The 26,924-nt window shown below is 40.4% G+C and overlaps 1 protein-coding gene across 1 annotated transcript in view; it reads left to right on the top strand.

The window, feature by feature from the left end:
* Nucleotides 1-26,924, top strand: part of itpr2 (inositol 1,4,5-trisphosphate receptor, type 2) — a 59,801-nt gene that overhangs the window by 17,771 nt on the left and 15,106 nt on the right. Inside the window, exons 22-49 of the mRNA XM_005943697.3 lie at nucleotides 1,142-1,329; nucleotides 1,428-1,551; nucleotides 1,668-1,725; nucleotides 1,886-2,063; nucleotides 2,338-2,505; nucleotides 2,940-3,026; nucleotides 3,121-3,246; nucleotides 3,370-3,492; nucleotides 3,651-3,851; nucleotides 4,206-4,457; nucleotides 4,623-4,748; nucleotides 4,863-4,991; nucleotides 5,239-5,359; nucleotides 5,987-6,168; nucleotides 6,478-6,620; nucleotides 7,142-7,250; nucleotides 18,475-18,595; nucleotides 19,001-19,188; nucleotides 19,273-19,453; nucleotides 20,188-20,441; nucleotides 20,531-20,731; nucleotides 21,309-21,419; nucleotides 21,736-21,831; nucleotides 21,915-22,034; nucleotides 24,187-24,321; nucleotides 24,419-24,611; nucleotides 24,828-24,953; nucleotides 26,739-26,914. Coding sequence (XP_005943759.1) covers nucleotides 1,142-1,329; nucleotides 1,428-1,551; nucleotides 1,668-1,725; nucleotides 1,886-2,063; nucleotides 2,338-2,505; nucleotides 2,940-3,026; nucleotides 3,121-3,246; nucleotides 3,370-3,492; nucleotides 3,651-3,851; nucleotides 4,206-4,457; nucleotides 4,623-4,748; nucleotides 4,863-4,991; nucleotides 5,239-5,359; nucleotides 5,987-6,168; nucleotides 6,478-6,620; nucleotides 7,142-7,250; nucleotides 18,475-18,595; nucleotides 19,001-19,188; nucleotides 19,273-19,453; nucleotides 20,188-20,441; nucleotides 20,531-20,731; nucleotides 21,309-21,419; nucleotides 21,736-21,831; nucleotides 21,915-22,034; nucleotides 24,187-24,321; nucleotides 24,419-24,611; nucleotides 24,828-24,953; nucleotides 26,739-26,914 — 4,217 coding nt within the window. The remainder of the gene's footprint in view (nucleotides 1-1,141; nucleotides 1,330-1,427; nucleotides 1,552-1,667; nucleotides 1,726-1,885; nucleotides 2,064-2,337; nucleotides 2,506-2,939; nucleotides 3,027-3,120; nucleotides 3,247-3,369; nucleotides 3,493-3,650; nucleotides 3,852-4,205; nucleotides 4,458-4,622; nucleotides 4,749-4,862; nucleotides 4,992-5,238; nucleotides 5,360-5,986; nucleotides 6,169-6,477; nucleotides 6,621-7,141; nucleotides 7,251-18,474; nucleotides 18,596-19,000; nucleotides 19,189-19,272; nucleotides 19,454-20,187; nucleotides 20,442-20,530; nucleotides 20,732-21,308; nucleotides 21,420-21,735; nucleotides 21,832-21,914; nucleotides 22,035-24,186; nucleotides 24,322-24,418; nucleotides 24,612-24,827; nucleotides 24,954-26,738; nucleotides 26,915-26,924) is intronic.

The following is a 26,924-nucleotide window of genomic DNA, read 5'->3' as shown; positions in this document are numbered from 1 at the left end:
TACTGTATGTGTGTCTTTGATTTTTTTTTTATTAATCTAAATTTAAAAAAATCAACTATAATATTGATAAATTAAATGATTTGTCCTCTGAAATGCCAGACAAGAGCTAAGCATCAGTCAAGTTTCTAAATGTAAAATGTTCTTGCCATAGTTAAGAGTATGCAGGAGTGGCTGTGAATGAAAACATAAGGTTTGAAGTCAACTGTTAAAGTAGACGGAGAAAGCAGAGGAACAAAATTCATCATTCATTTTGCTTAGTTTATTTTTTAGAGGTTTTTAGGGAAATAAAAATGAGATCAATGAAACCAAGATATGAACTTATAACTAATGAGACGTGGAGATGGTTAATGAGGATTTTCTGCAGAGAACAGAGACAGATCTGCTCATGCAATGCAGATAGAATTTAAACAAAAATTAAAACTTTTAAGTTTGGTGAACGGACTGGTAGATACAAATGGTGTTGAGGTTTAATGACATGAAAACACTAACTATATATTAACTTTTCTTCAGCTGGAGAAACATCTGGGTCATCTACGATGCTGTGAAAAAGTTTTTGCCCCTTTCCTTTTTTCATAGGTTTTCAGAATATCTGTCAGCCCTTATATTTTAAACAACTTGTAAAATCACACAAAGATAACCAGTTTAAATAGAAAATGCAGTTTTTAAATTATGATTTTAATTAACTGAGGGGAGAAAAAGATATCCAAACCCACCTGCCCTGTGTGAAAAAGCAATTGCCACCTAAGCCTAATAACTGGTTTTGCCACTCTTTGCAACAAGAGCTGCAATCAAGTGTTTGCGATACCTGCCAAAAAAAATGTAGTTTATCACAGTTAATTCATGATTCATGATTTGTCATTAATGTGACTATATGTGAAAAAGTAATTCATTTATTATTCATTACTTTTTCTCATGGGGCAGGTAGGTTTGGATAGCTTAAAAAAGGTTTTATGATGTGAAATGTGACAAATATGCAGAAAACACTAAGAAATCAAGAAGAGGCAAATACTTTTTCATAGCTGTGTAGTAGCATTTTGTTTCTCTTGACTTTCCTAGCTTTTAATGAACGTAATCTAACTTCAATAGGCTTGACACAGACACAAACACATAATGAGACATGTATAAATCTTATTTTCTTTAGGCAACAATGTCCTGCGAACGATCCACGGTGTTGGTGAAATGATGACTCAGATGGTGATGAGTCGAGGTGTGCCACACATCCTCCCTGACTCTCCTCCTTCTCTACGCTATGGGAAGGTGCTCTTCCTGCCTGAAAATGAGGATTTGATGGTGATGGACACAAAACTAAAGATCATCGAGATCCTGCAAGTCAGTGGCACTTCTATATGTTCTGCTTACCATCACTGCTGCATTTTCTTTTTTCAGTGCTTGATACTTCTTTTGTGAACTTTGGTTTTTTCTGACAGTTCATCTTGAGTGTGAGGTTGGATTACAGGATCACATACTTACTGTCGATCTACAAGAAAGCGTTTGGGGACAGGGCCTTAACTGACAGCTCGATGTCTTTGGCCGATATGCCTCCAATAACACGTGAGACTTTCCTCTCTTACCATGCAAATGCAGAAAAGTTATTTAATAAAATAACCCGGGGTAAATAACGCAAGCCGCCCAACGCAACTTTTCCTTCAATTTAATTTTGTCTTCAGCTTGTGAACCTGACATAGATGAGATTGTACAAAAAGCAGAGAGCATGTTTGTAGAAAGGTAGGTGAACATGTGCCTATTTATTGACTCCGCGTGATTTGTTGGGGCGTTTATGCCTTTATTAGATTGACAGTAGAGACGGACAGGAAATGTATGCCAGTGTTTTTTAATATGCTTTCAAACATTCAGATAAAGCAAATTAAAATTTAAATATGCACAGCTCTGACTTCAGCTCTGAGTGGAGCGCGGTGGAGCTGGACGGTGAGGATGGCCGGACATTTTTGAGGGTTCTGATCTATCTCATCATGCAAGATTACCCCCCACTGGTATCTGGGTCTCTGCAGCTCCTCTTTAAACACTTCAGTCAGAGATCTGAGGTGCTGGAGGCCTTCAAACAGGTAACAACAAAGCAGTTGCACTTTCTGAGTTAAGTGATTATTTTTTTCAGTACTGGTTGATGTAATCAGTTTGGAGGAGGAGTGTTCTCTAAAGAGCCAACAGCTCTAAAATGCATCACTAAGAGATTCCTCAGATGAAAAAAAAACTGCCTCAGAGCCAGTTTGACTCCAAAGTGGTACACAGAGACTTATTAGAAGATAGCAATTTCTTTTGGTTATACATATTTTAGGAATATCCCTGACTGACTCTTCATTGTGCGCGTGCGTGTCTTAGGTGCAGCTGCTCGTGTCAGAGCAGGATGTAGAGAACTACAAGCAGATCAAGTCGGATCTGGACCAGCTGCGTCTGACCGTTGAGAAGTCAGAGCTGTGGGTGGAGAAGAGTGTAGTCTACACCGGTGAAGAACTTGCTGCCAAGATGGCCAAAGAGCCAAACACTGAGGTGCTGTGCTCGTATTTAAAAGTAAAGCATCTAGAAGCAACATCTAAAAGTAACGTTTTAGAATTGGATATGACATTTTCAGCTCTCTCAGAAATTACTGTTTGTGTTAAATGGGCCATCAGTAATTCTTCTGCACTGTAAATGGTTTCGATGATTGTTGTTTTTTCTTCACAGCTAATGAAAAAGTCCAACTGTTCTGTTAGCTTAATTAGTAAAAAATGTCTGACTTCACAGGGAACTGCATTTAGGCACTTGTGTGTGACAAATTTTTATTTTTACTGTTATTTTTAGAGCATCTCCGTGAGTGCTGGAAGTCTTTGAACACACTTTAATAACTCACTGAGATGGGATAAGATTGTTTCATATTAAAATCAGACCTGTTTTAAAGTGGACATTGAGCACAACTGTTTTCACATGTCTCGTGTCTCTCTCAGGAGGCTGTTCTGAGCCCAGTGCAGGATGGGGAAAGTAAACCTCAGATCGACAGTAACAAGGCAAACAACTATAAAATAGTAAAAGAGGTGCGCTGCACATCCTTATCTCAAGTGTGTTCCTGTAAAATGTCTGTTGGGCTCTTGTGCATCTGAGAAAAAAATTTGTGGGTCTCATCTATAGATCCTGCTGCGGCTCAGTAAGCTGTGTTACGGCAACAAGAAGAGTCGCGTGCAGCAGCAGAGGCTGCTGAAGAACATGGGAGCTCATACAGTGGTGCTGGACCTGCTGCAGATCCCTTATGAGAAGGTAAGCCGTGTACACAACAGCCAGTTCAATGATTTTCTGCTTCAGTCTGTGTGCAACATAGTTACTGGATGTCTTCCTGATTCTCTAATCATCTTTTATTTCCCCGGTGCCATGTTCTCACAGAGTGATGACAAGATGAATGACATCATGACCCTGGCACATACATTTCTCCAAAACTTTTGCAAAGGAAACCATCAGAATCAAGTTCTCCTACATAAACAGCTGAACCTCTTCCTCACTCCAGGGGTGTGTAGACATGACTATGCTCCACTTTTTCTCATGCTGGCATGCCTTTGGGTGTCCTCTTTCTAGTAGTGCGACAGCCGTATGGTTTCTTTTGATGAATGATTCAGTGTGCCGTTTAAGTGAACGTTATCATCTTCACAACTCCTGCTTTTCTCCAGCTGCTGGAAGCTGAGACGATGCGCCACATCTTTATGAACAACTACCAGCTGTGCAATGAGATCAGTGAGCGGGTGGTCCATCATTTTGTCCACTGCATCGAAACGCACGGAAGACATGTTCAGTACCTCAAGTTTTTGCAAACCATTGTGAAGGCTGATACAAAATATGTAAAGAAATGTCAGGACAAAGTCATGACAGAGGTTTGTTTTTATTGTTTGTTTTTTGTGTGAAAAATGGGAAAAAATTATCTTATGAACAGGAAACACTCATGTGGAAGTTCTCCAAATCAGTTATCATGTATTTTTCTTAATAACTGCAGCCACTCATCTAACTGGTTATTTAAATTTAACATGTGACAGATTGTTATTACTAATCATAACATTTCATGTTTGGTTTTCACTGAACTTGAGAAGATGAGAATACTTGCGCACTACACAAAGAATCAATTATAAATTGAAAGGCTTTTTTTGATGCTTACTTTTAAATGAATGCCGGTGTGCGAGACTCTTCCTTAAACCTTTCTTCTTCTTGGGTTCTCTGTTTGCGTTTTCCAGCTGGTGAACGCTGGTGAGGACGTGCTGGTGTTCTACAACGACCGCTCGTCTTTCCAGGTGTTGTTGCAAATGATGGGCTCTGAGCGGGAGCGGGCCGATGAGTATGGAGCTCTGGCGTATCATAACACACTCGTGGAGCTGCTGGCTGCCTGTACCGAGGGAAAGAACGTCTACACTGAGCTGAAATGCAATTCCCTGCTGCCGCTGGATGACATTGTTAAAGTTGTCACTGATGTGAATTGCATACCAGAGGTAGTGACCAGATAGTTTTACGACACAATAAGAATACACATTGAGGTGTAGGGTAAAGATAAATAATATCGCCATCCTTCTGTAAAGACATTTTTGGTTATATTTCAGTGCTGTGTGCCTTCAAAAACTAATTGGGCATTGCTTTTTCTAATTTCTCGCCCTAAGGTCAAAACTGCTTATGTGAACTTTGTGAATCACTGCTATGTGGACACAGAGGTCGAAATGAAGGAGATCTACACCTCCGCCCATATCTGGAAGCTCTTTGATAATTTCCTGGTGGACATGGCCAGTGTAAGTCAGGTTCATTCACCTCTTTTTCTTTCCTTATGAGCCTGTGTATGTGTCAAGACTATTGCATAGGAAATGATAATAGACATATTCCTCTTCATGATTTTTGTAATTTAGGTGTGCAACACTACAACGGAGCGTAGCCATGCAGATCTAGCCCTGGAGAAGTATGTGACGGAGACGGTGATGGCCATTGTCAAGGGTTTCTTCAGCTCTCAGTTCTCTGTTAATCACTCTAACCTACAGGTATCTCTTCACCCCTGACAAGCATGCAAATGTCATGGATTTGGCTAACTTTATGGTGAACATATTTAATAAAGATTGAGTTATTTTTTAGCAGTAATGACCTCAGAGACATTCAATTTTCAAGTCATGCCATCTGATTGTTCCTCTGTATTTCCCTGTGGTTATGCCTTTTTAAGTTAAAGCATGCTGCCATTTTTTTTTTCTTCTTCTTCTTCTTCTTCTTCTTCTTCTTCTTCTTAACATGTAGACAAACCAGTCTATCTTCATCAAGCTCCTCCAGTCAGCCTTCCGGATTTACAACTGCACATGGCTCAACTCAGCTCAGAAGGCTAATATTGAGAGTTGTATCAAAACACTGTCCGATGTGGGTGAGTGATGCAACTTTGCTCTTCAGCCTCGATAGGAGATGGTTTCATTACTTCACATTCACTGTATATTTAAAAAGTTTTAATCCATATCTTACAGTGCATATGCTGATCTGAATTTTTACCAATATTTATTGCTGTAATGTTGCTTTTCAATTGTCCTTTATTTTACTTATTATATGACATTATCGTGTGCAGCACAGTTCCATTGTCCTTTGCTGGATCAGCCAAAGTTAGGCTTTGGTTGCATTTGAGGTTGAAACATATTTGAAAAAGAGATCTTTCACAACACCTCCACGCAGTCCTATAAAAAACTAAGTACACCCTGTGACTCAGTAGCTTGAGGAACCGCTTTTAGCAGCTATACCTTGAAGTAACTAGTTTCTGTATGACTTTAACAATCTCTGACATCATTGTGGAAGAATTTTGCCCCGTTCTTTTTCTTTTTCTTTTTCTTTTTTTTTTTTTTACAGTGTTGCTTCACTCCATTGACGTTTGCAAGCAGTACTTGGTGTGTGCTTAGTTTTCCATAGGGCTGCATAGAGTCCTGTGAAAGCCTCCCTTTTCGCATGACTGTAAAGTTAAGCTCACAATGACATCTCCTACATGTTCTACGTGTTCTTCCTTCAGCTAAGGCACGGTCCATAGCCATCCCTGTTGATCTGGACAGCCAGGTCAACACTTTGTCTCTCAAGTTCCATAGTAATATGGTGCAGCGGGCAGCTAAAGATTGGAGGATCTCTGCACGTACACGACCTCGCAAGGAGCCACTGGGTGGGCCTGACTATAAGAACATCATAGAGAAGCTGCAGGTGAACCTTTATTCTAACACTGGGAGTCTACATCTATGCTAGCAGCTCTGACACTGCAGTGCTTTGAGTCTATGATAATGTGCAACATGCTCAAGAAGGAATATTAGGCAAATGAACATTTTGATCTAATGACTGTGCTAAGCTGTTAGAATTTATCCTCTGGGTATATAGAAAGTTTCAATAGTCACAGTAGTGGCCTGACAAACTGACATTGCCATCCCTTGAAATTACGTAATGTATGAACATGCATGCTCATCAGCACTACAGTCTCTGCTGCAGCATTTTTAATGCATCTGTTGTGTTGTGCAGGGGGTTGTGTCCCATCTGGAGGAGCAGTTCAGTCCAAAGGTTCAGGCAGAGTTTTCTGTGCTGGTGGATGTTCTGCACAGCCCAGAACTGCTGTTTCCAGAGCCTGCTCGTTTACGCTGTGAGGGTGGAGCTTTTATGTCCAAGTAAGCAGCTCTCTATAAACTGTCCTTAGAACAAAGACAGCCCGCAGGCCACATTTTAAAGTATTTGTCTGACCATTGGGGAAACTAGCAGCATGACTAAGTTAGTATTTGGAGTTATTTGCAGTTTTTGACAATGTTTTTTTTCACCTTTTTATCAGCTGTGTAGACGCTGGAAAAGTAAAAGAAGAAGAAACTTGCAAAATACACTCTAAATGATAAATGAACATCATTGAATAGAGCCACATTCAGCTTTAAATGAAGCGAATGAGAGCATGGTAGCAAAAAAGTCCGCATTTGTGGCAGTGGCCTGCATGAATTGACAAATACATTTTGTAAAAAATACTCAGACACATCATCAAACCTCTGAGGGTGCTCTCACTATTTCTTCTCTATGACACCCTCTGGGAACAGAGAGGGAGATTTCACCTGCGGTGATCATTAAAGCGTGGCCTTGTTTTGTGAGCAAGCGAGTGCATTAACCAGAAACCAAAATGACGCAGCAACTCTTATCGCTCTTCCAGACTAATCAAACACACCAAGAAGCTGATGGACAAAGAGGATAAATTGTGTCTGAAGATCCTGAAGACGCTCAGAGAGATGCTTGAAAAGAAGGAAAGCTTTGAGCAATCTGTGAGTACATGACACTTTAGGTGACTTTAACAAGTTCACCAAGTGATTGGTTTTAGGGTGTCACATTCACCTTTGCATACAAATTACATTACGTGAGTGAGAACATCCAAAAGTTTGCTTTGGATTTATCCTCAACTTCATGTGTTGGCAATGCTGTGCTCCTATAGCAGTGCAGCGTAGTGCTTGTTTTCTCTCAGGTCTGTCAGCCCAGAGCCCAGACTCCCCTTCATCAGTATGCTGTGGGCCTTTCTGTGTTACATAAGGCAGGGAGGCACTTGAGGACACACTCACACTGAGAGGGAGAAAAGGAAGGAGGAAGTAAAGGAAGGAGGAGGAGGAGGTGGTGGTGGGGGAACACACTGAACAAACAAATCAATACTGCAGCGAGTTGGGGGTACAGGAGCCCCTGTCCTGCTGCACCTCCCTCTCAGCCAGAGGCCCGGGAAGTGAATGACTAGAGTTGGTAGGATGACACGCAAATTTGTGTAGAGGAGACTCAAAGAGGTGGCTACGTGTGCGAGAGCGCGCATGTTTGTTCACATTGACAGGGGTGGAAGGTGAGGGTCAAAGTACAAAAACATCAAGCCTGTAATTACTGCTTGCTCCAGCTGTGTGGCGAGAGAAGGTGCCAGTCTGAAGTTCACACAGGATGCACCGTTCCTGTAAAGACCTTTTTATCAGTTCGCACAAAAACATGACATGGCCTGTTTTAATCGTCCACTGCTTTGCTCAGTTTGCAGCTCCATTTGTCTTGTTTTAAAGAAAAGTGGTAGGAAAGCACGTTTGCATGTTTCATGCATGCATGTGATTATTATTAGTCCACTTAAGGCACAGCTTATTAAAGCAGAACAAATGTATGTTCTTTTACCTTCTATTTCAGTATAATGGTATTACTAATACTGTCAGGACTACGTTGCTCAATATAGTACACGGCAACTTGTTTGACTTCCAGCTGCTTGAGGAGTCAGAGTTTTGCTTTTCCTTTTTGTGTTTGTATTGTGTGTCAGTCAGCCAAGCTATGTGTTTTTTTTTTTTGTTTTTTTGTTTTTTTGGAGCGCTTTTTTTTTTTTTTTTAATTTGAAAGGCAAATGATTCAACAGTTGTGTGGAACAAGATAAGAGGAATTCAAAGTGGAAAAACAGTCACTTTTTTTTAAAAGCGGCTTCGAGAAGCCAGACAGTGCGGTAACGATATGTGAAATGTCAGTTTGTGTAGGTGTGCATGAGTGTGCTCGAGCATGTATTTGCGGCCTCTCTTTGTCATATCCGCGTAGCCCTGAGTGTGGAGCTGCAGCCTTACTGCACGAGAGAGAGAGAAAAACGATTGATGGAAATAATGAGAGAGAGAGAGAGAGGGAGGCAGGCAGGCAAGCAGACAGACAAAAACAGAAGGAGAGAGACAGAGTGACAGCAAAGGCAGTAGAGGTTGGTGGCTCCCCTGGGGTGCAATGAGTGGGTGGAGGAGAGTGAGTGAAAGAGATGGAGGGAGAGTCATTGAGGGAGCGAGGGAAGCAGCCATGTGAGGAGCCATGTGAGTGAAAGAGAAAAAAAAGTGGGCAGCGGCTGCAGGGATAGGGATTGGAGAGAAGCAGAGTCTGCTCAGTCCATGAGGAGACAGGGCAGGGGGTGCGCTTACGTAACAGCCTGCAGTGGCTGAGCCAGCGTCACGTGTACCACCACGTTCTCCCTCCCTCCCTGCTTACTCTCACTCTCCTGTCCGCTTGCTGCCTCTGTCTTCCTCCTTTGCTCCCTCTACGCTTTATCTTAGTCTGTGGCAGTCTGTCTGCCCGCCTGAGTATTATAATTTTTTTTTTTTTGTCTCGCTCACACCTGCTCCCACCCAGGCCCTGCTCAGGTGTTTGCCTTGATCAGAGAGGGCAAGATCTGCAGTAACTGCACAGAGATGTGTTGGCTCTGGCTGCTGCATGTCACTTGTTTTGGCTGTCAGTAAAAGGCCACTTTAAATGTTTGTGCTCTCACTTGCCCTCAGGAAGTCTGGGTTGTATTGTTCGGGGTAAAAAGTTTAGTGATTTATTTAGCTTTCTTTCCTTTTCTAAGGTGGATATCAGTCAGGACTACTTATAAAAATAAACAAATAAATAAATAGAAAACCTAATGATCTGCGCTTTTCTTTCCTTTAATGAAGTGAAGCAATTCTCCGAAACTGCTGAGCACTGTAGATTTTAATGGCACACATTTGATGCCAGCCAGTATTTACAACGCAAGGAAACGCTCATGTGTTTTTTAATAGTTTTTTTTCGCCAACAATGGGAGGCTATTGAAAGAGAAGGATGTAAACGCCTTTGGCTACACAGAGAATACTTCATAATAGGATCAGCTGGTTGCTGGTTTCAGGGATTTGTTAGCAATAAGATATTTTTTTAAATCCTTGCAGTTACAAATGTTAGCAGCCTGTGATTAAACTTTTACTAGCCTGTATTTAAGATATTTTTTAAATTGATATAGACATATGCATAAGTATGTAAACAAGTGACATAGGAATAAAAAACCAGCTAATTATGTAATCTAAACCACTCTCACGTGGTTTCTTTTTCCTCTCTCTATCACACTCATCTGTCATTCACACGATGTCTGTCTGTCTCTCATTCTGTCTTGCTTGCCAAGTTTCACACCACCTGCCCAAGGCAAAGCAGATTTACAGATTACCACCCTCTCGATGCTAAGCGCATCACACACAAACACACACGTAGATGCAAGGACTCAGACTCACACACACTCCCAGGCATGCAGTGTCATGCTGGCTTGCCCTGCGTGAGCTCATACTGCAGGCCTTTCCTTGTTTGTCTGTCTGATGGGAATCATGATGGACCATGCCTTTAGGTTTTCTAGGTGGAGAGGGTCAGGCAGGCAGAGAGCTGCGTGAGCTCATGCGTACATTGTAAAGGTTGACCTTTGGCTGGACTCTGGCTGAGACAGCATGCTGAGTTGATTCAGAAAGTTGGAGATTGCAGAGGTCTAACCAAAATAGTTTTGATTTGTGAAGTTTAACTTATCTAATACAAAAAAAGTGTTTATTTTGCTGCGTGAACTTGTGCTGAGGAGGTTCTTCTCAGTTCCTCTTGCCCTTGCTTCCCTCGATCCATCAGCCAGGTGTCTGTTAGGGGAGCATTATGCTTTGGTTTCCATGGCGATGAGGGATTAGAACACGTTGTTTTGTCTAGTCTGGCCGTGACTGGGCGCTGGAGGTCTGTGTACACCATGTAGAGATGCCTCCAGAACTGGAGCACGATGCCTGCTGAACTCTTTTAGTTCCAAGCAGAGAGAGACAGAGAGAAAGTTTCACTTGTACTGCAAGAAGATATCCTACTAGAATATAAAACACTGAATTATACTTATTTGAACTTAGAAATAATCTTCCTGTGGGTTGAGCAAAAGTATTTCAGTTGCTCCAGTTGTTATTATAAAACCTTGAACATGGGTGGATAATTATTTTTAACCCTGTGTAGCTTTATAAAATCTGCAAGTTGAAGATGCTTGAAACTAGACCATCACGTTCATTTGTCGGACTCCTTTCTTGTTTAGTTCTGGCTGAAAAATTACTTTTAAATCACTGATTGACCTTGACACAAGCAAAATAACAAATGTATTATGTGTGCAATGAGATTATTTACCTTTGAGATTTTCTAAAAAGAGATTGTCTTTATTTTTAGCATGCAGGAATTTTGAGGTTTTGAGTTACCTACGTATGGTATCTAAGTGTTTCTATGAATCTCAGTGGTTTTCAGTGTAAACAGAGTTTCACAAGTTCATAGTGTGTTGTTAGGTCACTTGTAGTCTGAGAGGCACACATGACAAGAAAAGAGCCGGAATGACATGAATTTGAAATTGTGTTTGCGTTTACTGCTCATAGCTGGTGGACAACACGACACAAACCATCCAGTGATGATATAATACTCAAGACAAACAAGAGTCTGTTGAAGAACACTGTGTGTTTCAGTTAGCGTTCAGTATCTGCTTCAGTTTTTGATTCATTTCTTATGTCATGGTATCTCACATGTGCTCACACCTCTGTTAAAGCCTTTTTATTACAGGGTGGACAAAAAAAATCAAAGTCTCACTAAGCTTTATTAAACATTTATCCTTAGAAGGATCTGAGCACCTGAACCGTATTTGATTGGAATAAATGCAATATTCCTTACTCTGTCTCTCAAAAATAAACGTCAGCGTCTCGAGGGTGTGTCATCAGTAACCAGCAGCTTAGAATAAGGGAAAAGTTTGATCCGCTGCAATTGATAGACTCAAAGTCCGTGGATCACAAAAATCAGATGGCCCCGTGCTCTCTGAGAACCATGAGTGATTCTGCCAAATGTAATCTTATTTTTATGCTGATGTAATTTTTCAGAAGCCACATGGCTGAAACATAAGCTCTAAAAAATTATTATGTTTTCCCCAAGCTTGCCTTTTTATGTCGACTAAATTGCCCGAGTTCCAGTGAGGCAGGCAAAACAGATGAGCCTTGTTTGCCAGTCAGCTTATCTTCAGCATCATAGTCTCCTTAATAAAGTCAATCAGTACATAATGATATTAGTGAATAACACATAACACTTCCACCGTAAACCCGCTGGTTAAAAGTCAGGCCTTCCCTAAAGCAGACCTGTTACTGAATGCTTGTTTACTTGTTTATGCTTGTATTTCCCTGAATCGTTCTCACCAATTGCTCTCACATGTGGGCTTAATTTGTTTTGCTGATGTGCTTGGTTGTTGGGTAAAAGCATTTCATGTGCTGTGGAACTGCAGCTTGAAATCATAAATGGCACCACTTGATGCGCGTGTGTCTTCCAGGATTCCAGATACCATTTGTAACCTCTTGGCCTTGCACACAGCGCTCCACAGCTACTTCTGAACATGTCATATTCAGCAGCAGGTAAAAGAGTTGGGATGAAATGCAAACATGCAGACATGGTTCACCCTAATGGACTTGACTAATGGCAAGAGTTTTAGGTAATCCTGAGCTCATCCAGCCACAATTTCACCAAAGAATGATGAACCCAGTGATCTCAGTTATGGGTGGCAGTTGCACTCCAGCCTATGTTCCATCGTGTTTTGTTTTTCATCTGCGCTCCTGTTGTGTTTGTGGTAGAATAGCAGAAAAATGTGAAATAATGAAATACATTTTAATTTATTTTCTTTTTAAAAAAGAATAAATATCTTGGAGAAAAACACTTTATAAAACATATTGATATGGATTTTATTATGACAGGTTCCCACTTTAAGCTTTTCATTTCTCCTTCAGCTCCAAGCTCGCCTTAGAGACAACAGAAATTTTTATTAGATTGCATGCAGCGCGTGCTTTTAAACTGTACATGATAAGATCGAATTTCCCTTTGAGTTTTTGTATAACAGAAGGTAGATTTTCAGTTTGACACTGTACTGATCAGTGTATTGACTGAAGTAACATAAGCTTTGTGATGGTGAAGTTGTTGGTCTCTCACAGCCTGTGGGGAAACTGTGCTATGCCACTGTGTGCTTGAGTCATTCTGTTCATAAAAGACCGACTCGGATTCCTCTGTGGAGGAAAAAAGTAAGACTGTTAGTCTTCCACCCCTCTCATCTCAACCTTGTTTGGGGAACATTGTCCTCCTGCACTGCCTGACACGCTGCTGCAGTTGACCTTATCAGAGCTCAGCAGCTCTAACTTCTCCATCCAGGCAGTGTATGTCCTGGTTTACAGCTGCTACTGCCCTCCGATGCCTGCATGAGTTTTCAGACCACCTAAAGAAGCACAGAACAGGCGGTGTCTTTTTATCCATGCTTCTCACCCGAGTTACAGGAATCTGTAGACAGCAGAGCTGCGAGAGGTGGTGGGGGGGGAGTGAAGCTGGAGGTGGGGATCGGCAGCTCATCCTCAGCTTGGACACCAGAGCCGCAGTGTGGCGTGCCGGTGCACATTTTAAAACACCACGACTGTCTGCTCATTGCTAGGTTTTGTTTGTTCCTCTCCTCCTCCTCCTCCTGCCACCCTCCTCTTACTTTTGTCAGTTTGTCTCTCTCTCTCTCTCTCTCTCTCTCTTCCCCCCCCCTCTCTCTCGGCTCTTACATCACCTGACTAGAGTTTTTCTTGTCAATGCAGCAACAAGCAGATGAGTCAGGCAGGGCTGACTCTTCTCTACTGCCATCCTGCTTCCTCTATCCTCTCCTTTCTCTCTGCAGACCTAGCAGTGTGCTGGCTGCAGTGTGTGCCAGCACACTGCATCACCCAGAAGGGAGACAAAAAAATCCCCCCAATAACCTGTCACCACCCCCACCGTTCAACTTCTCCCTGCAAGAGGGAAAAGGGGAAAGTCAAACATGTTTAGTTTGCAAGGGAGCATGCAGTGGGATGCATTGCCTTATAGAGTGTAGTGCTGAGGTTGGAGATGCACTGGGATTGTGTCTGTGTAGTGGTGTGTGGAAATGAGAGACACTGACTCAATGGATCCTCACCTTCAGTTCAAGAAGTGTGTGCGTGCACGTGTGTGTGTACGTGCGTGTGTGTGTCTATGTGGGTGTGTGTCTGTGTTTCTGTGAGACATCTCAGCCAGACAGTGCAGGCAGACAAGTGTCTCTGCTGACTGCAGATGAGATAGAGTGTTTACTGACACAGGGAGCATCAGCTACACGTGCTCATCCACATCTTTGCTCTTCGGTACACTTAGTTTGAGGATGCTTAGCTGAACTGTATCTGGCCAGCCTCTGTGATGAGACATAGAGGTACCTCATTTGCCTGATGCCTTGATATTGTATAATTAGACCTTTTCTTTTTTAAGGTTGCAGTTTGGAGCTTTTTTTAAAAAAAAAAAAGAAAAAAGAAAAAAAAAATCCCATTATTTCTGCTTGATAATTCAGTTTCATTTTGGATGAACCACACTACATTTGACACATCCAAATGCACCCACAATTTTATAAGAAGCAACTACTTACAACTTACAATGGCAGCTACACAAATGAGTCATATACATCTGAATACTAATTAGCTGTATGTGTCAGCTTTAAAGGTGGTGTGACAATCACAGCAGGGAAACTTGCAAAGGAACAAAGAGACCAGATAATTGCTGAACTGCTGGTGCGTCAGTCACAAACTGCAAAATTCTGAAACGTATAATAAAGGAAATGTATTTATTTTCATGCAAGTATTAGGATAAATGGAATGGGAAAAATTTCGATTAAATGTCTATAGGGTTGTAGGTCAGGTGAGGTGAGGTGACTTGTCTAACCAACAATGCCAGTCAGTGAATAAATCAATCCTTCTTTGTATAGGACCTTTCATGAAGGTTGACGCAGTTCAAAGTGCTTCATAGATGATTCAACATAAAAGCTACATAAAAAGAATTAAAAGTACCAAATATAAAACAAGATTTACAATATAAGTAAACTAAAAGGACAGTTAAAGAAAGAAATTGGTTGTTACTAATCGTTCAGAGCACGCACCAAATATTCACATTATTGAAGCAGGAGTCAGAACTTTTACTTAAACTTTGAAGTAATTAATGTTAACACCTAATGAACAATTTCAGCTTTTAGTTATTTTATAGCCTAAAGGTTGCATAATTACAGCCTAAAAATTATCACATATATTCAAAACTGTTAGGTACACCTGTTCAGCTGCTTGGTAATGCAAATATCTCATCAGCCAGTCATGTGGCAGCGACCTGATGGCAACCTGCCCGATGTTCAATCTTACGTCCTTCTGACTTTCCTTCTGAGTCTTTGGAAGTCTTTGCACTTCCACTGGATCTCTGGACTACAAACTCTCTCTCTCTACTTTTAAATTGTGTCTTAAAACCCATCCATTCAGAATTGCATATTCTTCACCATGACTCCGTCTTAGTCGATTTTTACCTAACTTAGCTTTTATACTTACATACTTTATCTTATGTTTTTATTTTGTTGTACTAATGTAAGGTGACCTTGAGGGTCTTCAACAGGCGCCTATAAATAAAATGTATTATCATTATTATTATAAACTGAGCATCAGAATGGAGAGAAATGGCGATATAGATGACTTTTTCTGCACAACCACCCTGAGCGATTACAGAGACTGTTCTGCTGATGCCAGAGGTCAGAGGAGAATGGTCAGACTGCTTCAAGTTGATAGGAAGGCAACAAATACTGATTCATTACAATCAAGTAGGGCTGCGTGATTATTGTCAAAATTAACTGACAAAAAACTGACAGACAGAGCAAAAAAAAATTTCTCTTTCACTTAAACATAACACTGTTTTTGCATCCAAGTTGTGCTACATTCCTGTTCATTTACAAATCTTTGCATCAAAAGAAAATTTATCCTCATTTGCGTAAATTCGGTGTATCGCTTGGAAGGAAACTAAATTTGTTGGACCTGCATGAGTGATGTAGCATACTAATTTACTTATCTCTTTTTCTCCTGCAACATTTTGCAGGTTTTTCCATCTTGAAAAACCCCCCAAATGCATTCCTGAAGCTTTCAATAGTAAAAATGCCTCACTTTTATGAATGTCTGAGTTGATGTTGAGCAATTCATGTTGGCAACCATTGCATTGCTTCTCTTGTCCTTCATGCATTAATTATGCTAATTATTTGGTGGTAAGTTTTCAGGCCGCTGGTTATGTTAGTTGTGTTGCTTCCCATATGGAAAAGATATATATAAATCTTATAAAGTTTGTATCTGTCTTGTGTGAAACTTGTATGAAAAGCATATAAGAGTGAAAACAGATATAAGATCCCTTGAAAAATTATATAATGAAACTTGTATGTTTTGGATACTTACTAAAACAATGTATGTATGAAAGTAATGAGAAAGGGGCCACTTTCATGAGTAAATCATGTAGACCTTATATGATTTACTCATGAAAGTGGCCACTTTCATGAGTAAATCACATATAAGTTTTTACTATTTCTTTTCCATATGGGTTTGTGGCACAGAGACAACTCTACAACACTCTTTGTATATAATCTCTTCTTGGTCAATGTCACTAACCCTAAATCCGCTTTGCTAAGCTCTTCACCTTCTACTGTGTCAGTCATTCGATTTTTTTAATATATCTGTCTTTTTACATTGTGTTATCAGTCTAGACTAGTCCAGGAAGCTTCAGGCTTCGTAATCCAGTGAACAGTTGTGATTGGATGTGGTTCAGCGCTGATTTAGTCAGGTGGGGGAGTGCCTCATTTTGTTTTTGCTTTGCGTTCGATTTAAATAACACATTTCCAAGACTGTCTGTGTTTAAATGTGGGAAGCCAAAATTGTGTCCCTACAACCAACCTATACACAACGCAAAACACATCAAGCACATCGAAGCAGTTGGGCTACAGCCACAGAAGACCACACTGGGTGCCACTCCTGTCAGCTAAAAACAGGAAACTGAGGCTACAATTTGCACAGGTTAACTAAAATCTGACGATAGAAGATTGGCTAAACATTGTATGCTTGGCATAAACAACATGAAAGCATGGGTCCATCTTGCCTCGTATCAGCAGTTAAGGCTTGTGGTGGTGGTCTAGTAGTATAGGATATTTTCTTTGCACACTCTAGGCTCTAGGAACAATTTGTTTAACACCACAGCCTACCCGAGTACTGTTTCTAGCCATGTCTATCCCTTAATGACCACAGTGCACCAATCTTCGGATGGCTTCTCACAGCAGAATAATGTGGCATGCCACAGAGCTCGGATCATCTCAGACTGGTTACTTGAACATAACAATTAGTTCACTGTACACAAATAGTCTCCAAAGTCACCAGATCTCAATCACATGGAGCACCTTTGGGACTAGGAGGAACAGGAGAGTTGCATCATGATGACAATGTTTCCAGCACCCTGCTGAATCTATAGCATGAAAAATTAGGAGTTCTGATGGCAAAAGGGGGGTCTAACCTGGCACAAGCAGAGTGTAACACATCAAGTGCATTCAGTTGTTATTTTGACAGGCACCTGCCTTTCTGCTAGCCTGCTAACACGTTTCCATGGAAACCATACATGGCTGCTTACAGCCCATTAATTTTAACTCCACCCCTTACCCATCTCTTCTTGAAGTCTTTTGATCAATACCAGTGGTAAGGTATCATGAAACAAGGCCTTGATGCGTTGTTGGATTACCATAGAAACAGGTGCTGACCACATGTAGTGTTCATACATACTTTATCTTCCCTTTATATTTCCTTCTTTTCATCCATCCATTGCTCTCCCTGTTGTTCTTTAAAAATAGGTGGTAAAATGTACAATGCAAGTCATCCACCTGCCAATCACACACTTTGATTACACAACCACTGAAGGGCGATTGTCGCCGTGAATCTTTTAATCTCATTTCTGCTCATCTGCGTCAAATGTCGCAGACACAGAGAGATGTTTATTCGAAAGAAAATAAATGCAGTTATTAAATAAATGAGCTGCTAGAGGCAAGCTGGTGTTGTGCAATGCATTACTTTATACATATGCATCAGTAATCCTTGCACGCAAATGACCACATTCTGTATAACCTTTTTCCACTTGTTTTCACTTGCATGCTTATGTGCACACGGTGTGTGTGTGTGTGTGTGTGTGTGTGTGTGTGTGTGTGTGTGTGTGTGTGTGTGTGTGGTGTGTGTGTGTGTGTGTGTGTGTGTGTGTAAGAAGCACAGTGTGGTCCTATTTTGCACAATAAGAGAGGGAAAACTAGCCTCATCCCAAATAGTTTGGGGTAAGATCAGTGGTTCATCATGTCAGTTTAAAAATTGAACTGTTTGGAGACTTTCATTGCCGACTAATATTAACTAAAAATAAAAGTAACATCTGTCATCATTTATGGTTGCTTTTCTCCAAACACACCCTGGCTGCTATCTCGGAATCTCTCATAAATGCTCAGATAGGATCAAGATATTGGACAACATTGTAACCGTCATGCTCTCTCAAGCTCCAATTTCTTTGTTGATAAGAGCATTGTCATACTGCAAACCACTGCTTCCATCAAGGCAGAAATGTGTCATGGGATGATGGCGATGATTCCTATTAGGTGAAATGAGATGAAATCTGCTCAGCCCTCTGAGAGATGATCGGATGGATTTCATGCCAATGAATGCACCTTACCACAAATGTTCCCTTCTTAAGATTTGTCCTTCATTTTGATCATTTTTACAGTTATTCCTCTTTCCCTTTCTGTAAAGGGGAAAAAAAGCTTTATCAAAATCTATTAAATATGTGTGAATTTCCTAGTTTAAAGCTCATACTCAGTCAGACTTTTAAATGGATTTAACATTATGATTTCTGTCTCCACAGGGAAACGACTTGAGAAAGATTCTCCTCACACGCTACTTTGGAAATCAAAAGCTCCTCTCCAAGTCAGAGCTCGGGAGTGGAAACAGCTCATCTGGTGGCTTTGTCAAGCAGTCACCTGGAGGTACCGAGAACCCCAAATAAACCGAGTAGATGCTGCAATAACTACTCACAGCCGAGGAAACAACAGGAACTAAAATGACAGTGCTCTGTTTCTTAGGCAGTATGCTGTTTGACAATTGTTGGCAGACATAAGAGGTTTATAATGCATCCCACAAATATTCGGTCCAGGCAGGTGTGGAATATAGTAGATGAGCATAACAAATAATCAAACATTTGTAAAGTTTTTCCTGTTCAATTTCTCAAAAAGAGATTATTTCTATCTACAATTATTTATATATGGTATGTGCATGCATGGAAAGCCAGAGGCAGGGAGAGCAGCAGCACAAAAATAACCAGGCAACATACATGAGACTAACTCAGAGCATGAGAAGCAGAAGCTAGAATTTAAATTTCTACATCATTGCAGGAGGTTCTCCCATGGTAGACGCTGACAAGCCAGCCACCACTGTTTCGGATATTCAGTGTCTTTTGGACAATGTTGGGGCAACAGAGATGGTAATTGAACTCATCGTCAACACCAAGAATGATCGACTGTTTAAGGAGAGCATCGAGCTGGGCATTGCCCTTCTCAGGGGTGGAAACACACAGATACAGGTTGGCTTCACAGATACACGAATCCTGTACTTCTCCTCCACATATTTTAGAAGTATACTCATGGCCATTTTTGCTCCCAACTAGAACTCATTCTACAGCCAACTGAACAAGCAGAAAAAGTCCGAGAGGTTCTTCAAGGTTTTCTACAACCGCATGCGTTTGGCCCAGCAGGAGATTCGAGCCACCGTGTCAGTCAACATGTTTGAAGTCACCTGCAAAAGAAGGGACGATGACAGTGATGTCAGTAGTATCAGGGTTAAAAAAGGTACCGTTCAGTGATGGTGTATTTTTAATTTTTTTCACATTATTGACTTATTAGAGCAAAAACACCACATAATGTCCAGATAACGTTTGTGAGCTCAAAATGCAGCTAACCACTGTGTCAAAATGTCAAAGGGAGGCTGAAAGTAAGTAAGCAAAGTTCATTAGAAGTGAATCACCTCTGTTATAATGTCAGAGGTACCTAGCGATGAGGATTTAAAAGTGCAATACTGAGTCATGAGGCTCACGTCCTCAGCACATCCAGGCATTTCCATAGAAAGAGCGAATTAAAAAGCCACAGACTGGAAAAAAGTAATGCTTTTACAGTGTTTGAGGTCTACAAGTTTAGTTTAGTTTAAAACAGTTGTAGTGGATAAATCCACAATGATTTTTGTAGCTCTGCTGACTTCTGTTGAAACTGTTGTTCCCAGTTTAAGCAGTCACATGTCTGAAGCATGTGACAGCCCACATTGCAATCCTATCAAAAGGCCATTGTATCAAGTTTGGGTGTTTTTATGCTACAGAAACCCACTAAATTGTTGCCTGCTTGTCAGTGAACGTCTGTAAATAAATAAATATATATATATACACACATATCAATTTCTCTTGAATACAATTGCCGCACTTAAGAATGGAAGCAATTTGCTCCTGCCCTGCAGTTAAACAGTGAATCGTGTTGTGTGTCTGTTTGTGTGTGTGTGTGTGTTTTCTTTTTTTCAATAAATCCTTTCTTTGTAGGGAAAGATTCTGGGCTTCACATGAGGGACGACATGCGAGGGCAGCTAAAAGAAGCCTCCTCAGTGACCTCAAAGGCCTTCTCAGCTTTCAGAAAAGAGCTGGACCCTGACCTTGAAGGCCTCGGCCAAAACAGTGAGATAATCGGTACTGAGGAGGCATCGGAAGAAACTCAGATGAGCCCAGCTGTATCTATCATGAAACCAATCCTGCGTTACCTACAGCTGCTCTGTGAGAACCACAATTCAAAGCTGCAGGTACTGATGCTCTGTGAACTTTGCCCTTCTAAGTCCAGTCATTAAAATGACCGCTGATTGACTTTTTTTTTTTCCTGCTCTGAATCCAGAACTTTCTGCGCAGTCAGAACAACAAGACTAACTACAATCTGGTGTGTGAGACTCTTCAGTTCTTGGACTGCATTTGTGGGAGCACCACTGGAGGCCTAGGGCTGCTGGGACTTTATATAAATGAGTATAATGTGGATCTGATTCTCCAAACGTTGGAAACCATTACAGAGTATTGCCAGGGGCCCTGCCATGAAAACCAGGTAGGAGGAGGGTGGCTGGTTAGTTGAGAGAAAATGCTCGATTTATTGGATAGTCAAGTTGTCAACATATTTATTTAATAGAGCCTAATACTGTGAATATATTTGAAAAATTGTTCATTTTTTCCTAAATGTGAAGCATCATACAGTATCGTTAAACCTGTAGCGAAAAGCTTTTCTTATTTCATGTGTTCAAGTCGAGTCAAGTTGAGAATACAGGAAACAGGAAATTTCTGGTTTCGAACCAGCTGAGCAGCTGGGGCCTTTCTGTATGGAGTTTGGATGTTACGCCTGTGTCTGTGTTGGTTTCTAATTAGGAGGAGGAAATCTGGTGATTCTAAATCTACTGTTGGTGTGAATATGAGCATAAATGTCTGTCTACAGTGGACCTGGTCACTTTGTGATCACACCGCTGTTTTAATCATGAGCTGTGGTGTAGTAAGCCGTCTTAAACTATCTTTTATTTGGATTTACCTGTAAAGCACAGACACTTTCTTCTGATGAATTATATTAATGATTTTTTTTTTTTTGTAATGTAGCCAACACTGACTACAGCATGTCCATTTTTTTTCTTTTCCAGAGCTGTATAGCTAAACATGAGTCAAATGGTATTGATATTATTATAGCACTGATTGTCAACGCCATCAACCCCCTGGGTAAGGATCGCCTGGACCTGGTGCTGCAACTCAAGGTGAGCAGTAGTTGTATGAGAGGTCTGGGAGGCAACACATTTCCATTACCCTATTATATACTTACATTGCTGCATAGTATTAATTAAATATAGATAACAATTGTGCAATGATGAAAAAGGCAATGGGGCAAATAAAGCCCATGTTTACTGGCTGTCTGACTGCAGATGTCTTTAGTAGTACAACCCTTTAGTCGAATCACAGCACTCTGAAAAAACTGCATCTGACCAGCATTGTTGTTTTTTTTCCTTTCAATTATTCAGCTTTGTGTAACTGATCAAAATATAAAAGCTGATTATTTTGAAACGTGTATCATAGAACAATGCCTCCAAGCTCCTGCTAGCTATCATGGAGAGCTGCCATGACAGTGAGAACGCAGAGAAGATTCTCTACAAGATGAGACCCACTGAATTGGTGAGTGTGGTCATGCATGCACACAAACTACACCTGACATGTGTGGTGCAAAAACGGTGACTTCTAAAACACGTTTGCTTCAGGTGGATGTCATGAAGGACGCCTACAAACAGGGTTTGCAGAGTGAAGACGACGATGACGGCATGGGAGACGAGATCAAACCTAAAGATGTCGGACACAACATTTACATCCTGGCCCACCAGGTAAAAGAAAAGATTAAACTTGAGTTAGTCTAAAGTGGTCAGACAAACAGAGGAAATGCAGTGATGCTTTAGTCTATTGACCACTGGGCCAGTGCAGTGCAGGAGTGCCAAGTGATGGAGGAGTGCTTCTTTGAATGAACTGCTCTGACAGTTTTCTGAAATGAGTTTTTGTGTTGTGACATTGGCTCTACTGACAGATAGGCTTTAGGCGTTTTCACTGAGGCAGGTAGTCGCTGCACAACTAAATACACATGGTTTGCTTTGTCCAGGGATCAGGAACGAGGGAATGAGGAAGGAGTACTGTACCCCTGAGAAATTTGTTTTTGTTCTAAATGTGTGTGTCCATCTGACGTGTCTCAGTCTTTGTCTACGCTATTTGTAAGTTGTTGAGAGCAAGCCAAGTCTTGTGGGTTTTCACTTCTGTCTCTTTAGAGCAAAGTGTCAGACAGGATATTTTGGTCTACAGAGCAGACGAGTTTCATCATGACAAGGAAGTGTGCATGTTTTGTTGTTTTTTTTTTTTTGTTACATTTTATTTTTTTATGTTTGACTTTTTAAAAAATAACCTTTCAGCTTAAAACAGGAATGCACAAATGTGTGCATCAGCTTTGAAATATATTTTCTGATTGTCTAAATAAACAAATTAAATTGATAATATAAAATAAACAATAGATAGAATGCACAAACTAAATGGTTCTTAATTTCTCTACAATTGCCTATTTTAAAGGAGTAAAATAGATGTTTAAAATATAATAAATTAAAAAAAAAAACCTCAGCAAGTATTCAGAACTCAGAATGTTTTCCACAAACCATGTTAAATTTTCCTCACCTAAAAAGAGAAGCAGAAAAAAATAAGGAAATCTAATTTGTTGACTGAACCTAGATTTCTAGTTGACCTCAGTGTACACAAAACAGGTAAACATCACAGGAAAGGAAAAAGGCCAGAACCTGTTTCTTACTCATCTATTAATTCTTGTGCCACAGGTGTCCTTTTCAATGTCTTTTTATCAGCAAGGATACATAAAAACTACCTCTGCAGAGTGTGGGGAAAGAAAGAAACTGTTGCTGGTTTCTGATTGGGATCTGGATCACTTTAAAACTGTGAAATAATTCAATCCCTTTAATGGGAGATGGCAGCTTTAGCTCTATTACAAAAAACAAGGCCATAAAGCTTGAATTTGAACGGTATATAGACATTACTTACAGATGTTGTGGGCTCATCATGGGTATGAATTTCACAATAATTTAGGGCTTTTTCAGGGTGGAATCATTGTATACTTTACATCTTTAATTGCTTTAGAAAACAAGAATTGGGTGCACAAGATTGCATTTATTTTGGACTTTCAAAAATATATAAACAGTGATCAAATATATGTATTAAATATCTCTTAATAAGTTGCATCTCGACCACACACACACCTTTTTGATAGTGATCAACAATTTTGTGGCATAATTCTGCTTAGATATTTGGTCACTCTTCTTGGCAGAATTTATTTAAATTGGTTGTCACACACCTGGGTTTTAGACCTGCTCCAAAATCCTCCGATAGAGGTGAGTTCATGGAGCTGGGAAGGCCATTCCAGAAGCTTAATGTTAGCCTGGTCTATCCATCCCAAAACCAGTTTTGATGTGTGTTTGGGATCATTGCTCTGATGGAAAACCCAATTTTGCCAAATTTTCAACCATTTAGATGTTAATTTAATGTGAGGTGAAAGAACTTCCTTCATTATTCCATCCACTTTGTGCGGTGTACCAGTACTAAACTTCCCAGAGCACAATGCTACCACCACCATGCTTGGCAGTTGAGTGTTCTTAGTGTGAAAGCCTCACCTTTACTCCACGAAACATACCTCTTGTCATCATGGCACTACCTTTGTCTGCGCTGACCATAAAACTTTTCTCCAGAAGGAATATTTCTTGTCCATATGGGCTATTTCAAATTTCAGTCAAGGTTAAAGCAGCACCCAGTTCTTGTTTTCCAAAGTCACAGTCATGTCTTGTAAAATCCATAAAAATGACCATGACATTAACGCTCATGAGGAGATTTTGTAAACCATATTTGTTTAGTTTTGGTTCACTACTGGTTACAGTATCATCCAGTGTAGTGCAGCAAAATCATATCTTCATATTAATCATATTTCTTCATTCCTAGTTGGCCAGGCACAACAAAATCTTGCAGCAGAGCCTCACCCCTGGGTCAGGGTTAGGTCTGGGGTCAGGCATGGACCACGATAAGGAAAAGGATGATGCCCTCCGTTACTATGCGAAGCACACAGCTCAGATAGAGGTAACCCGCATCATCAATTTGTCATTTATCCTAAAATTTCTTAAATTGTTCGTCAAACTATAAAACTGTAAGCCAAACCTTTAATCTTTGTTATCAGATTGTGCGTAATGACCGCAGCATGGAGCAGATAGTGTTTCCAGTTCCTAACATCTGTGAGTACCTAACTGAGGAGTCAAAGATGCGTGTGTTCACCACCACTGAGAGAGATGACCAAGGCAGCAAGGTTAATGACTTCTTCCACCAGTTTGACAACCTCTACAATGAGATGAGGTGGCAGAAGAAGATCCGCAGTAAGTCTTCCTTACATTCGGCATCCAGTTCTTGGAAAATAATAATGACTGTGGTGGTGGTGGTGGCAGCAGGAACAGGCTTCAGGACGACAAATCACGATTCCCATCCAGCAAGTCTGGTTATGTTATTTTCACAGTAAACTGAAGGGCCTGCAGTGATGTGGTGTGTGCTGAATTCGTGTGCCTGTACTTATGCTCCCTGTTGTGTTTGCACAGAAAATAAGGCTCTGTTCTGGTTCTCACGTCACATCTCTCTTTGGGGGAGCATCTCCTTCTACCTGGCCCTCCTGCTCAACATTGCTGTGGCTGTATTCTACCCTTTTGGTGACGATGAAGATGAGGGTAAGAATTTCTGCATATTTCTCAAATTGTAATTTGTAATTTCAAGCCATTTTTTTTAAACCTTTTGCTAAGCAAACCAATGTTTTAAGGCAGTGGTCTTCAAATGGCTCCTACTGGACATGGATTAACTATTTAATCTGCAATACATCTGCCAATATTAGTAGAGATGAACTTACCATATGAGGCAGACAGAATTATTGTGTGCATTGTGTAAAATTTGTATAGGGCATAGTATGGACAGCTCCTGGTGCTGAAATAACATCTCATAAATGTACTAGAGAAAATGTATGTGAAGAATAAAAGTCCTCAATATCAGCTAAATTATGCCGTATCTCTTTAATTCAAATGCAGACACACTCATTAGTATTATCCAACTAAAATAATGAGGGAGTCAAGCATGCAAAATAAAGAGGCGTACAGACAGAGAGTTAAAGAGACTAGTGGCTATGTGATGAAAAGAAAGAAAGAAATATGGTAAATTTTAAAGCAACTGTCGGCAAAGGGGCCATTTATTTAAACTAATTTCAGTTTTGAGACGGGCAAATGAGGTGAATACAGCATGAGACATGTGACATGAGGAAAACCTGTGCAACCACTGCCTGGAGTGTCAACCACCAACCATCAGCTACAACGCAATGAGCAGCAGGCAGATCTTTAAAAAAAAAATTAGGCCAAGAGCCCACTTCACTGTCTATTTTTCTCCAAAGTGACTGTTTTCACCAGGTGTAATTTCTTACAGATTTTGAGGAAAGGTTGATGTTTTTTGAAAATCAGGAGGCCTTTAGCCCAGCTTAGCAGCAGACATAGTGTTAAATAATTCAGAAATAATTGACTTTTTATGCATCTGTCTGATTTTAAGCGCAGGTATACTGCATCATCTATTTACAGCTGTTTTATCTAGCAGTTTTAATCATTTTTAAAACCTATGGAAGAACACTTTGAATGTATTAATTTTCAAGTAAAGTAAGTTTATAACAATTCTCTTTTTTTGGAATGTTAATTATTAATGATTATTGCTTTCTTTTTATGACTGAAAATGTGTGTTCTGTGACACGTGATGCTGCATTTATTTAAACACCTTGGTCACTCAGTCTCATGAATGCTGGTGATTTATCTAACATACAGTATCTAATTGGATAAGAAGCAGTAGGTGTGTACAAAATGTGCTTAAAGGAAATCCTTCACACGTCATCATGATATCTTTTTGAGGTGGGACAACTTGGACTTTAATCGTTTTTATCGGTATGTTGATACGACTTCATGTCATTGCCCTCAGCCTGGCGTCAGCCTGAGACCTAATTAATCAGATGAAGTTAAATCACCCAATAATCATCCTATTTTACTCTTTAAAATTCATTTCTTTGCGTGCAATGTTAGATTACCTGATTTTAGGTTTTGCGAAATGTTACTAGAACTTGCTGTATTTGCTGGTTTGCCTTGGTGTGATTTGTTGAAATGTAAACCTACTGTACACGTGGTTCCTGTGGCGTACAGAAGTGTTAAAGATGGCTTTCTGATAAATACTTCCTCAATGAATTGTCAGCACTTTGCAGTTTCCAAAAGACCCATGAGCATCACTCTGCTGATTTACTCAGTGAGCTGAAGAAGAGTTGGTTGTTTTGACTGATGCTGTCCCCATGGATGGTTGTTTGACATTTTAAAGTGTTTCCTTTGACTGTTTGCTAAGTTAAGCTTTTAGCTCAGATAAATAATTCATTAGAGGGATGTTGTGCTTTAAAGCATTGATGTTTTGTGCCTTGTTCGATTGTTTATTCTTCCACACAGGCACATTATCCCCATTCTGGAATATCTTACTGTGGGTGGCATTGGGAGTCTTCACCGCACTGCTTCCCGTCTTACCTAAACCAATAGGCATCGGGTTCTTCCTGGTCTCCCTTATTCTGCGTGCTATCTACACAATGGGCCTCGGCCCTGCGCTGCTTTTGCTCGGTGCTGTCAATGTAAGTGAAC

This window comes from Haplochromis burtoni, unplaced genomic scaffold (assembly GCF_018398535.1).
Source record: "Haplochromis burtoni strain Fernald_Lab_line unplaced genomic scaffold, NCSU_Asbu1 Contig_375, whole genome shotgun sequence".
In the NCBI taxonomy this organism is placed as follows: domain Eukaryota; kingdom Metazoa; phylum Chordata; class Actinopteri; order Cichliformes; family Cichlidae; genus Haplochromis; species Haplochromis burtoni.
Note: the sequence above shows the minus strand (reverse complement) of the source record. Positions and strands in the feature narration are given on the sequence as shown.